This window comes from Lithobates pipiens, unplaced genomic scaffold (genome assembly GCF_037356315.1).
Source record: "Lithobates pipiens isolate NorthernLeopardFrog02 unplaced genomic scaffold, aLitPip1_a1.2 Scaffold_10, whole genome shotgun sequence".
Taxonomy (NCBI): domain Eukaryota; kingdom Metazoa; phylum Chordata; class Amphibia; order Anura; family Ranidae; genus Lithobates; species Lithobates pipiens.
The window spans coordinates 201,248,803-201,262,768 of record NW_027507686.1 but is presented as its reverse complement, the minus strand read 5'-3'; the positions used below and the strand labels follow the sequence as shown (position 1 = coordinate 201,262,768).

At 43.8% G+C, this 13,966-nt stretch overlaps 1 protein-coding gene across 2 annotated transcripts in view; it reads left to right on the top strand.

Moving 5' to 3' along the window:
• The first annotated feature begins 6,385 nt into the window (after positions 1–6,385).
• CCDC34 (coiled-coil domain containing 34) overlaps positions 6,386–13,966 on the top strand; it is a 40,627-nt gene continuing 33,046 nt past the window's right edge. Inside the window, exons 1-4 of one of the 2 annotated variants that reach the window (XM_077460844.1) lie at positions 6,386–6,466; positions 9,444–9,702; positions 10,738–10,876; positions 12,398–12,505. In XM_077460844.1, the coding sequence (XP_077316970.1) occupies positions 9,464–9,702; positions 10,738–10,876; positions 12,398–12,505 (486 nt within the window). In that variant the 5' untranslated portion in view covers positions 6,386–6,466; positions 9,444–9,463. Of the gene's footprint in view, positions 6,478–9,443; positions 9,703–10,737; positions 10,877–12,397; positions 12,506–13,966 lie in introns of both variants that reach the window. The other variant, XM_077460845.1, reaches the window with a different exon arrangement.

Here is a 13,966-nt window from a genome sequence, read left to right as displayed (position 1 = left end):
CTAACCTCCAGATTCATCTGGGATGCTAAACCTCTTACCCAATTTTCCAACATGTTGGAAATATTTCCCGACCAACTGGGCCGGACGGACCTAATCCGATCATGTGTAGAGCATTTTCATCGGACCAAGTGCCACGCATGCTCAGATCAAATTCCTACATCAAAGCTATTGGCTACTAGCCTGAATGTAGTTCCATCGTAATGAAATTACGTCATCACGTTCTGAAAGATCTGATTTTTCGCCAACTTGGCCCGACCGTGTGTATGCAACAGTTTCGGACACAATCCGTCGGACTAAATCTGACGGGCAAAATCCAACGGATTTGGTTGGCAAAATCTCCGACCGTGTGTACGTGGGCTTAGATGTACCCTTCACATCCTAACTAGATACCACCAAAAAGGTGGAATGGGCCTTCCCCACCTCCACACCTACTACTACTCTTCTATTCTAGACCAGATATACTACTGGTGGCATCAATCACCTAACAAAACCTGGTCGACTATTGAATCCTCGTCCTTCTCGTCTAACGGCCTGATACATGCTCTCTTGCTAACATCTGCTGGGCTTACCCCCAACATAAAGACCACTTCCCCACCAATTGCAGCATCTTTGATGGCCTGGAAGAAATTTACCTTTGATATGTCTCTACAGCACCTGTCTCATACCCTATCGATTCCTCTCAAAACACTAAAGATGCACTTGAAAAAAACTCAATTTACAACAATGGTTAGCACCTGGGATTAACAATCTAACTGACCTTTATATCAGTAACACCCTTAAGACCTTCCGAGAACTCCAGACTGAATACCACCTCCTAGACTCCGAAGCATAAACTTACATGAGGATATCTCATTTTCTAAAACATACTAAACTCCCACCTGAGATTAGAATACCTGCACCTCTACTCCAATTCTACACACAAGTTATACCCTAAACATGGTATCTCCTCAATATACGCAGCCCTCAATGACAATCGACCCTGTATTCAAATCTCTACCCTATCAAAATGGACAGAGGAACTAAATGCCAATATCACTCAGGATACGTGGGAACGAACATTTAAAATGACCTACACAGCCTCCCACTGCTCCAATCATTAGGAATCTTATCAAAAAACCCTACATAGATGGTATCTCATACCATACCATCTATCAAAAATCTTTCAGGGTAATTCGGCTAATTGCTGGAGATCTTGTGAAAGTATTGGAACTATAGCACGTCTTATGGTTTTGCAGATCTATAACCTCCTATTGGAGACAAATATTCTCCTTGATCGCTACAATATCACATACCCCCTATACCCCCAACCCATTACTAGCTCTACTCCACATTGGAATAGAGAAGTTTCCTCCCAATCAGGAGTAGTAATACTACACCTACTACTTGCAACAAACTGAACATCAGCAAGCTCTGGAAAAATACAGAACCTCCATCTATTTCCAGTACAATTACAGACCTAAACCTCCAATGTGAGATGGAGAAAATAGTGGCTAGGAAAAAATTATATATGAAAAAATTCCACTATTACTGGAAGTCTTGGCTATCACACCCACAAAATACTGTGACTTTATGAACTGCAGACCCAAATTGTTTACACTAAACTCTAAAGCTTGGTTATGCTTATGTTATATACAGATCGAGGAATAATATTTGGGGATTAGGGTGCATATTTACAACACAGTCATTTTTATAAAAATAGAAATTAATTAGGAAAATGATAAAAACAAACACCCAAACATAAGTATTTGATATTACAGTACTTTTACAAGTGCAAACTGATTTCATCTCTACATGTTTCTCCTTGGTTATTGGCTTCTTCAGGAGAATTTTTTGATATCAGGCACAGTAAACACTGTAAGTAGAAAGATTTTTTTTGAGAAAAGGTAACAAGATAAACAATCAAAATACATCATAAGTATATATCAAACACAAAAACAAATTTAAACATTCATGAATTGGCAAAATGGATCGTGCCAAAGCTCCAATAGGTCATATAAGTTACCTGTATATTCAAAATGCTATTTGAATGTTTATTGAGGTTCGAGAGTCATATGGGGTATGGAAATTCGGTTCATCAGGTATAACCATAGAGGGGGATGCATCTTTAAATTCAACCATTTGTATGGTCCAACTGAAAGGGAGAGGGATGAAAAACAATTAGACCTGGGAATATGGAAAATCCCCAAATCTTTATCGTTAGAGTCCCAAAGGGGGAAACTAGTCTATAGCTTTACCCCACAGACAGAATCCTTTAATGTGTTCCAAAACTTCAAATTGATTGATAGCTTCCAGCCGCAGGGGAAATAGATGAAGTTGCAAAAGATGGTGAGAGAGATAAGATAGATTGGTTTCTGAGATTTCATCAAGTCACAAAATGAACCCTGAATCAGAAAAATAATATAAACATTCCAGTCACTAATTGAGTATTCCAAAGCTTCAGAACAGTTAAGAAAGTAATCTTGTGAGGATAAATTAAGATACCTTAAGCCCAATGTTTCACAACAAATCTCTCCCCTTCCTATGCCGGACCACAAATGAAGACCAAAACCGGAATGTTTATATACTCCCCTCCACCCTCCCGCTTAAGAGCTGCTTTGGTGCCAAAACAGGAGGGTGAGGACGCTTTGTGAGCACCAAATAGCATGCTGTGGTCACGCCAGAAATGATGTCCGCATGGGAAGGGACGCACCGGAAGTGACGCTATGATAAAGGCGGCGCACTGGAAGTGACGCAAGGGACGCCAGACCCGGAAGTGCCAACCACATCACAGACAACCACTGCCAGAAATATCGCTGAGATGTGATAAACATCAGGCATCAGTGTGTATTAAAAAAGGCATCAACCTGCCAGACAGAACGCCAAATCAGCGTGTAGAGTAAAGAATCCCAATTGGGGACTGCTTGATGTATTGAAAGCTGCTGATCCGACGGGAAACCGGAATCAGCTAAAGGCGAATGGCACCACCTAGTGAGGTCAAGAAAGACGACACTGAATGTGACGCCCTGGGCATCGCTATGACTACCAAATCCAAAAAGAAAACCTCTATAATGGTGAAGAAATATGTAGATAATATATACTATTGGGACATTGTTCGACAGCAGTGATGGGCAGCACTGATAGGCGGCACTGATTGCCAGCACTTACTGGCATCGCTAATGGGCACTGATTGGTGGCACTTGTGGGCACTGATTGCTGCCACTGGTGGGCACTGATTGGTTAAATTGTATTGCTATAACGGATCCATTCATCTCCTTACCTAATCTGACCAAAACACTGGATATTTTCTATGATTTGTCCGGCCTGGGTGTAAATTTGTCTAAATGTTCTGCTCTTCCTATTAATATCCCATCAAACATGATCACAACGCTTAAAGACAAATTCCCTTTCATCTGGTGTCTCAACTCATTTAAATACCTAGGTATCCATATCACACCCTCTTACAAATCACTATTTCAGACCAATTTCCCTCCAATATTTAACAACATTAAAAACCTAATGAAAACATGGTCATCATACCAAAATTTCATACTCTGGTAGAATAGTGGCTACAAAAATGGTTATACTACCCAAAATTCCTTTTTAGAGCCCTTCCTCTCCCGGTGCCTAACAATACATTAGCCTCCAAAGAGAAATCAACAAATTTATATGGCTAAACAAAAAACCAAGATTTAGTTACTCCTTGATGTTTAGGCCCCCACTGAAAGGAGGTCTTGGCATACCTAATCTTTGGACATACTATCTGTCAGCCAGAATTACGCAACTTGCACAATGTTATGCTTCTTCCTCTCAAATCCCATGGCTCCTGTTCGAAGAACAATCGGTCGTCCCATACCATCTACAACGACTGTTATGGTCCAAGACCGTCTCGCCTCAGAAAATAAGACCATTGAACATCACGGTGTCACAACTATGGAATAGACAAAATACCAAATTCACCTTGTCCTCTGTCACCCCACCACTAGCTTCCTTTCTGGGAGACCCTCGCTTCATTTTGTCAGATTATCTACATAATTCATTATCTATATGGAAACAACATAATCTAACGAACCTGAACGCTCTCATACATAGCAATATATTTTACTCCTTCTCTGATCTTCAAGTAAAATACAACCTTGCTCCTACAGAACAAATGACTTATGAGAAGAGTAAACAATTCTACCAAAAGTACTACTCCCTGACCTTTCACACCCCCCCCCCCCCTCACAGTTTGAGCAGATTTGCATATCCTCCCCACGAGCTAAAGGTTTAATATCCAAAATTTATAAAAATCTGAATGAATTTAATATGCCTGACAAATCTCACCCCATGTTCAAATGGGAATCAGACTTAAACATTTCATTCTCCTCCGAACAATGGGACACTTTATTTGTAAACTTACACAAATCTTCCAAAACTACCTCTATTAGAGAATCTACCACTAAACTGCTCTATAGGTGGTATCTTACCCCCTCCAAACGTAATTCTTTTTAACCTTCAACATCCCCTCTATGTTTCAGAGGCTGCCCCACGCGGGGGGATTTACTTCACATCTTCTGGGACTGCCCTCTCCTTAAAGATATCTGGCATAACGCCAAGCTGATGATTGAACCTCAGGTAGAACAGTCCCTCTAACTCCCCAAATGTGCCTGTTATTCCTCCAAATACAAGACATCCCACATACTAGCTCCAGACTAATACATACTATGTTGAGCTCCATCCACTGGACCATTGCCTTTAACTGGCGCTCATCAGTTGTCCCTTAGCCCCAGGTTCTTAACCGTATGGCTAATATTAAGCTTTCAGAGAGAATACACGATATGTTATTTGACACCATGCATATATACCAAAATAAATGGACGCTATGGGAAGCCTCTCTATTGATGTAATTTTACCAATGTAATTCCCTTAACTTTCTCAAGCACTCTGTCAGTGTGAGGCGTGGAGAGCCGATTACTGGCATCTCCGTGCTTACATGTGACCGGCTGTGATTGGACTCAGCCGATCACATGGTTAAAGAGCTGCGTATACTAGTGTCCTAGCAACAGGGCGCAGCCACGATCGCCGCGCTGCGCACCCCTGTGTGCGTGTGAGAGCAGCCGTTCTGGGATGCCGTCATATGAACGCGTCCCAGAATGAGAGCCGCACCGCCCTGTCGTCATTTGTCGGCGGGGCGTGGTACAAGCAGTTAAAGTGGGCTTTTAGATTCCGATAAGCCACCCCCAGGCCAGGGTCCCCCATGGCAAAGTACCCCCTCATGCTGAAGTCATATCCCCCCCCCATGTTCCTGACCTGCCAGGCTGAATGCTCAGATAATGATAACCTCACATCATTTTTGGCCCTTTTGTTTACATTCTGCTATTATTGAGGAATTCCTCCCTGACAGCGGAGATGAGTTATGGTTATAAGGCTGCATTCACATTTGGGCGTTTTTAATCGCGAGTGATTCTGCTTGTGATTTTAAAATGCACATGTGTGAATGACAAATCGCAAAACGCACGTTTCAGATGCCATTAATTTGAATGACACCTAAAAATGCGGTGCGGTTCTGCCGCAAGATAAATTACGCTGCAATCTCAACAAACGGCGTCGCGAGAAGCATTTGGGGTGTGGCCTAGCGGGAGTCTAGGCTGAGGTAGTCGCTCTTTATCACCACCATAGGACTTCGTGGATATGCGGCACCAAGGATCTCTTCTCTTTTCCATCACGAGAAGCATCTCGCCCCGAAAGAAGCTCCTGAACTTTTTTTTTTTGGGGCGAAAATCTTCAGGAGCTGTAGCTTGCTGCTATTGATCGTGGCAGAATTGCACAGCGTTTTTAGGTTGCCGTTCAAATGAATGGCATCTGAAATGTGCGTTGTGTGATTTGTCATTCACACCTGGGCTTTTTGAAAACACGGGCAGAATTATGGCAAAGCTGCTCGCGATTCACAACGCCCAGGTGTGAATGCAGCCTAAGGGCGCCAGCGGGCACTGGCTTCTACCAACTGATGCAAAGAACGGACCGCTTCCATCTGTTTCCGTTTTTTAAATAGAACAAAAATACAGACCTGTTCCGTTTTAAAAAAAAAAATGAACCTCAATTGATAAGAAAATATGAGATAAAAGAAAAGTAATGCAGCCATCACATGTAAGAATTGGTAAGCTGATCTAGAGTTTAATAAAACATCTCTTTCTGGTAGTAGTGTGCTTTGTGTGTATTATGTGGCGCAGAGTACAAGGCGGGCATTTCCCGCCCGGCCTCATACACATCACTTTATAGTCAAGCTGTGGCCACAATGTGCAGAGCCGAAGCATCACGCGTCGCCAGGGAAACGAGTCGGGACCGTTCCCGGTCTCTATTGGCAACGCCGGGCGGGGCTACAACAACCTAGCGAAGAGTGCTCTGTGATTGGTTTGGTCTCGCAGTGGACGACGGGATTGCTTTCCGGCGCCGCCATCTTGGACGTTGGCTGCTGTCGGTTCTGTGAAGTGAAAGCATCGTTCTCTCGGTAATTACCGGGTAGGCAGACACTTGTGTGGTCCGGGCCGGGCGGGGGGTTGTGTGGTGTGCATGTTCATTATTGTGTGTGAGCTGTAGTGATGCTTTCTGTACCATGCTAGGCCTGGCAAGTCTCTGCAGGTATAGAGTGTTATTGTTATTAGTCTGTGTGGGGATATAATGTTCCAATGGTACAGTCCAGGCAGTGTGTTACTGTTCCAATATATTGTAATAGAGTCCTGTGTCTATATGCTAATGTCCTTGTCACATGCAGACACTAGGGCACCCACGGTGCGCCCCGCACCGTGGGTGCCCTAGTGTCTGCATGTGACAAGGACATTAGCATATAGACACAGGACTCTACTACAATATAATGGACCCACCAGGTAAGTCTGCACTGCTAACTTACAACTAAAAGCAAAACTTGTTTCTTTTTCGCTTTGCATAGAGAGGAGAGGGATTCGAACACCTGATGATTCTCATTGCTGTCTGTGTCCCCTTTAGGGAGATTCACTCTATATGTCCCACTGACTTCCCCCAATTACTGTGGATTCCTTCACCTTGGGGGGATTTCCTCTCACTTCCTGTCTAAGGATGAGCTCAGGCGTGTTCGCATGGACCACGTGCAGGGCCCGCCAGGGAGTCAGCGCAGCGCTGCGCTAATCACAGGCAGTGAGACATTTCCCAATCTTTGCAGCCGCGCATCGGGGCACTGCCTGTGATTAGTGCAGCGCTGCACCGACTTCCTGGCGGGGTCTGCACGTGGTCCATGCGAACACACCTGAGCTCATCCTTAGACAGGAAGTGAAGGGAAATCTCCCCAATGGGACACAGATGACCAAAAAAACCCTGACAGGTTCCCTTAAGCCTCATACACAATCGGATTTTCGGCAGGGAATTGTGTGATGATAGACTGTTTGCCTAAAATCTGACCGTTAGTACACTCCATCAGATAATTGTTGTCCATCTTTCCGCCATCAAATGTTGGATGTCAGATTAGTAAATTTTCAGCGGACAGCGGTGTGCTGTTAGATTTTCCTATCGTCTGTACACAAGTCTGTAACACAAGTCCAAAGTACAAACATGCATGCTCGGAATCCATCCTTACCAATGAACACCAACACGACATTAGCAGAAGGTAGAGTTGCCACCTTATCCCTTTAAACCTGAACACATATGAATTACACAGGTTCTGTGGGTAAATGAATGCAGCTCAGGCACTAAGTGAGTTTAATTACCACCTTAATCAGCCACAGAACCTGTGTAATTAATATGTATTCGGGTTTAAAGGGAGGAGGTGGCAACCCTAGCAGAAGGTGCCCAAAGGGTGGCGCTCAAGAGCTGAAATTCCACGTAGTATGTCACTATGTTTGTTGGCCGACAATTGAGTACCGTTTGTATGCAAGACAAGTTCCTGGTACACGACATTCAACCTAAAGTCTGACGCTTTGTTGGTCAACAATCCGATCGTGTGTACGAGGCTTTAGGCTGGGTTCATACTATCTTTGCATGCGGCTCATAGTAGGGGTCTCGTGAGTCTCCATTCACCGTTTAAGGTCCAATCTCAGCCTGAGTTTTTGGTTAAATTCGGATCTGAAACGGACCAAAAGACGCACAGGGCTCCTGTAAAAATTCACAGCAGAGCCGCAGCGGAGATGTGTGAACCGGCTTCATAGAGAGCCGGTCACAATCTCCTACCAATGCAAATTGGCTGCGAATAAATCACATCCAATTCCCATAAGTGTGAACCCAGCCTCACTCTATCCAACAGGTTTTGCCTTTACTTCTACTTTAACTGCTTCGATACCGGGCACTTTTACCCCCTTCCTGCCCAGGTCAGCTTTCAACGCTGCCACACTTTGAATGACTATTGCACAGTCATGCAACACTGTACCCAAATAAATTTTTTCACATTTTTTTTTGTTCACGCAAATAGAGATTTCTTTTGGTGATATTTAATCACTGCTGGATTTTCATTTTTTTTTGTTTTGTTTTTTTAGCAAAAAAAAAATGAAGAAAAAAACCCAAAATGTAGAGCTGATCGGCTCCTCTTTTCCTCACACTCTGTCAGTGTGAGGCGAGGAGAGCTGATAACCGGCATTTCCTTGTTTACATGTAATCAGCTGTGATTGGACACAGCTGATTACATGGGTAAAGAGCAGAGTCATTGGCTCTTTACCAAGGACAAAACGCGATCGCTGCGTGCCCCCAAGCGTGGTGAGACTGGGGCAACGTTCTATGACATCGTCCCAGAACAAGAGAGCCCCCCACCCACCTTCATTTGTCTATATGGCGGGAGCTGGTTAAAGTGGTAGTAAACTCTGTTGCACAACTTGTACCTACAGGTAGGCCTATAGTAAGGCTTACCTGTAGGTGCTGTGAATATCACCTAAAATTGCACAGTTTAGGAGACATTCAGAGTGCATGACGCCGATGACCTCATTGGCACATTTGCACTCTGAAGGTCTGGCTTATGGTACCAGACCTTCAGAGTCTGTGCCGGAAGCGGCTTATGCACGGGAGTGACACCATTACAGCACTGGCCACTCATAGCACCAGAGCCCGTGAGCATGGAAGAAAGTGGAGCATGGAGTGCATGACGCAGATGACCTCATTGGCACATTTGCACTCTGAAGGTCTGGCTTATGGTGCCAGACCTTCAGAGTCTGTGCCGGAAATGGCTTATGCACGGGAGTGACACCATTACAGCACTGGCCACTCACAGCACCGGAGCCTGTGAGCATGGAAGAAACACTGGGAGAAGATGTCAGCAGGTAAAAAAAAAAAAAAAAAAACATTTAACCTTTAGCACCACTAGGTAGACGTGGCCCTCTGTAGAAGCAATGCAATCGATTTATAGAAATTCATTCTGCTCACTCTTGGGATTTTGATATGCCTACACTAGATAGTACCACCCGTGTGCATACTTCTTTTTATTATTTTTTTTAATAATGTCTTCCCTTTCCCACTTTTTTTTTTTTTCCCAGTGAGCTGGGCATTCAGAGACATGTCTTCGAGTAGCAGTGGTGCCAGATCTGCCGAGAGACGCCGTTCTCATTCCACCCCTCAAAAATACTCCAAGAGAGAATCCTTCACTGGGCGCTCAGCGAGCTGTGACATTGACAATACGGAAGATTCCCCTCATTCTTTTTCTCCCATCTATAATGACACTTTTGAAAGTGAGAACAAAGGCAGTGAATCACAATCAAGGATACTAGAGAATGAATCTGGATCGAAGTACCCTAGGTATTGCTTCCAATTTAAAGTAGAACTTTGGCCACATGCAGATATTTACATACTTCTAGTAAGCAGTTAAAAATCCCTAAACATTGTCTCAGTACGTTCTGTAGCTGTTGTTTAACTCAAAACTGAGCTGCTGAAAGGGCAACTTGAATAGTTTTAGTGCTTCTGCTGTGAAATCTGAGAATTAATTGTTCCACAGTGTCTATATCTGCTCGGGTTAGTAAGGGCTTGCTTTACATCTTTGAATGTTCATAGCCTCAATTGTGACTTTATAGGCCACAATTCTACTTTAAGTATATGTAATGTTGATGATTATTATTATTATAATACATGATTTATATAGCGCCAACAGTTTATGCAGCGCTTTACAAAGTATGTGGGGGGGGGGGGGCAACACAATTACAGTACAGTTCAATAAAAAAGGTACAGGAGGGCCCTGCTCGTAGAGCTTACATTCTAAAGGGAGGGGGTGGTGGTACAAAAGGTAATAGCTGCAGAGAATGATTTGATGGGGGTGGCTCGGGGACAGTTAAGTGGGTGTGAGATAGGCTTCCCTGAATAAATGAGTTTTCAGTGATCACCTAAAGGTGGACAGTGTAGGGGGCTGATCAGACAGACTGGAGCAGGGAGTTCCAGAGGATGGGAGAAGCTCTGGAGAAGTCTTGAAGGCGAGCATGAGAGGAGGTAACAAGGGAGCTAGAAAGCAGGAGGTCCTGAGAGGAGCGGAGGGGACAATTTGGGCGATATCTGCAGATGAGGTTGGTGATGTATATGGGGGCGATGCTGTGGATGGCTTTGTATGTTATGGTTAGCATTTTGAATTTTACAATATGGGGTAGGGGAAGCCAGTGAAGGGATTGGCAGAGAGGGGCGGCAGTCACGGATCGATTAGTGAGGTGTATTAGACTAGCAGCAGCATTCATAATAGACTGAAGGGGGGCTATGTAATGTATGCATTATTTTGCCAGTTCAGTGTAAAGTGTAATGTTAATCTGTGACCTGGTGACCCTTTTATTTTTATTTTTTATTTTTTTACAGTGATCTGAGCTTGGATAATGGAAAGGACACCTCACTAATTGAACAATCTCTAGCAGACATGCACCTCTCTCCTTGGGAGATGTGGTTGCTCAACAAAGAAAAACAATCCCGTATCAAGCTGCAGAAAAAACTGTCTGAGGTAAATATGGTGCATGCTACCCAAAAAAAAAAAAAAATCTATACATATATGTTGTGTTCTACATATAGCAAAAAGAGGGCAGAGAGACAAAGGTTGGGACTTGGAGCTCATGGCTGCAAAAGAGTACAATGATTGTAAAGAAATAAATATATAAACATATATTGATATTTATTAGTTGATAAACTTAGTAACACTGATAAAAACGGTAATGCATTATTATAGTAACTAGCACGGTGCAATTGGATAAGTACAGTTGATCCTAAGAGATACAAAATGATATAAAACCAAAATAGTAAACAAAGAAACATATAACTAAATTAATTGACATTTTAAAGTTCGTACATATACATTCATACACACGTAGGGATAATACAGTTATATAAAAGTTAGTTAATGACATATAGTCTCTAAGTTATCTCCACCACAGATCCTGCAGAGGGGCAAAACCCCATATTGAGTTGCATAGAACCTAAAGCCATAGGATGTCTGATCAATGTGGCTAGTTGAATATAGGTGTAATGGTAAAAAAGGAGTGCGGCTACTAGTGGCTCGACACGTTTCATGGCTGGATGGTTGCCACTCATCAGGGACGGGCATGCGATCTAAAATATAATGATATAAAATTGCCACAAGGACCATAAACCAACAAAGGGATATTAAAGAAATCCGATAATTCAAGCTCTGATGAGTTACTTTACAATCGGAAGAGCTGTGTGTAGAAGGTGCACTGCTGGGGAGGATAGCCTGGGATCTTTCAAGGGTGCCAAATGCACAGACCACTCTGTGCAATGATATTGCACAGAGTGGTCCCTTATCTCCTCTTTGGTTGGCAGTCCCCATTTGTGCTGTCTACTCCTTTTTTCTGGGTTCCCCTTAGGAAGTGCGATGCTAAGGGGACACCGGGTGGACGTGCTTCTTAGCTGGATTGTGCGTGTCCATAGACGACCACAGTGTTGGTAAGCCACGCCCCCGCTCCCTCATCACAGGAGTTTGACAGCAGTAGGAGCCAATGACTCCCACCACCCTCAGTGTCTCCTGTGAGATAGGGAACAGAGAGAGAAGTGGTGGTGCAGTCAACACTGCTGGAGCATGGAGAGGAGTCAGGTACATATTTTGGGATGGGGAGGAGAAGTAGATGGCAGTTTTTTTACCTTAAAGTGGATGTAAACTCTTATCTTTTGTAGATCGGTGCAGCCCACTACTAAGATAAGTAGTTTACCCCATGATCTATACTGCGACCTGAATCTGGAAATCATAGGAATGAGGTTGAAAGGTCAGACTCACGTTAGTAAACAGCACCAATATATTTTATAGAAAAAAAGATGAAATTACTGCAGATCCTATACGTGCACACACAGCTGGCATATCACAGTATTATAATGTTGGCTTTTGTACTTCATTTGTTAGTTATTTTATCTAATTTCTTTTTTGTATACTCAGCGTCTGCACAAAATATTTTCCATATAACAAATGTCTCAGCTTTAGGCCTCATTAATTACAGTGTCTGCCTTTTTTTCCCAGGAGATGAAACTAGAAGAGGAAAGGAGAAAAGCTCAAGAGAAGAAAGAACTGCAAAAACGGTTGGCAGAAGAACAACACAAGGACTGGGTGCGGAGAAAACAAGAGCAGGTAAAAACCGGGAGCTGGCACCCAACGCTTTTCTAACATCAATGGGTCATCCCTGCTGTCAGCAAAAAAAAAAAAAAAATGTGTGCGGTCCCCTGATGTAGACCCATTTTTATTCATGTCGACCAGCGATGTAGGTCCACATCAATCATTACAAACAACAGTCGCCAACTAAAAGGAAAAACCCTGCCAAACCCAACTGGTCCCATTGCTTGCCGGCATCAAATGACATTGCCAGTTTTCCCCGCCGCTAAAGAAGACAAAGGGACAGGGCCACCTAGTGACATCACCAAGTGACCTTGTCCCCTTATGACGTTGCATATGGGCAAAGATGTAATAAGGGGTGGAGCCACTTGGTGACCCCGCCCATTGTTTACCGGCGGGGCCAAATGGCAGCTCTGCTTCTCCTGGCACTAATGAAAGAGCTGGAAGGAAGAGAGGAAAGATCTCTGGTGCCGCACATCTACGGAGTCCTATGGTGGTATGAGACAACCTCAGCCTGGGCTCCTGCAAGGCCATGTCCCCAACGCGTTTCACTCCCCCCCGAAGGGTCCTGATGATCATCCGTTTACATCAGTTTGCCTGTTTTTTTTCATCTGGCAATGGATGGATGAAAAACAGACAGAGGGAAGACCCACATAAAAGGACCCTTAAGCTGACCATATACCAGTAGTTTATTTTTTTGTTCAGCCTGAAAGAAGAGGCTTTTGTATTCTGACAGCCGTAATCTGTTCCACTGTCAGGCTCTTTTGACAAAGACAGATTGAACAGTCGTTTTCTACTGAGTACAGCGGTGCCAGCAGGGCCAAACACTGCTTGAATTTTGGCCGAAATTTGAGCAGTGTTTGGCCAGTTTTTGAGATAACCTGAGATATATGCCTGTTGTCTATTGTAACCAGTTTCCCTCCATCCAATAAGATATACTTACCAGTCCTTGGTCCTTTGCTGCATCCATGTTCTGTTGGAACCATTTCTCTTAGGCCTGTATCAATCTAATGAGAATTTGCCAGTGATAGGATTGCAAAAAAACATAAGAGCACACGTACCTGCCTTGTATATGGATCTCTGTTGCGAGCTTTGGCATCAAGGTTTCACTCCCTCTCTGTCAAAAATGTTGCAAAACCCGAGCTGCTGGTGGGATGGGGCCACCTCACTCCCCCAGCCAGCGAGGAAGTGACGCAATTTCTGTCAGTGACAGGATCACCATTGTGACATGGCCTTAACAGTATAGAGCAGTGATGGAGAACCTTGGCACTCCAGATGTTTTGGAACTACATTTCCCATGATGCTCATGTACTCTGCAGTGTAGTTGAACATCATGGGAAATGTAGTTCCAAGGTTCGCCATCACTGGTATAGAGAACATGTGACTTCCCCATGAATAGCCAATTACCAGACATGAACATTGTCACATGTGGGGGGCAGTGATATCATTGACCTGGGTAAGCTCTGACACTGGGGCTTA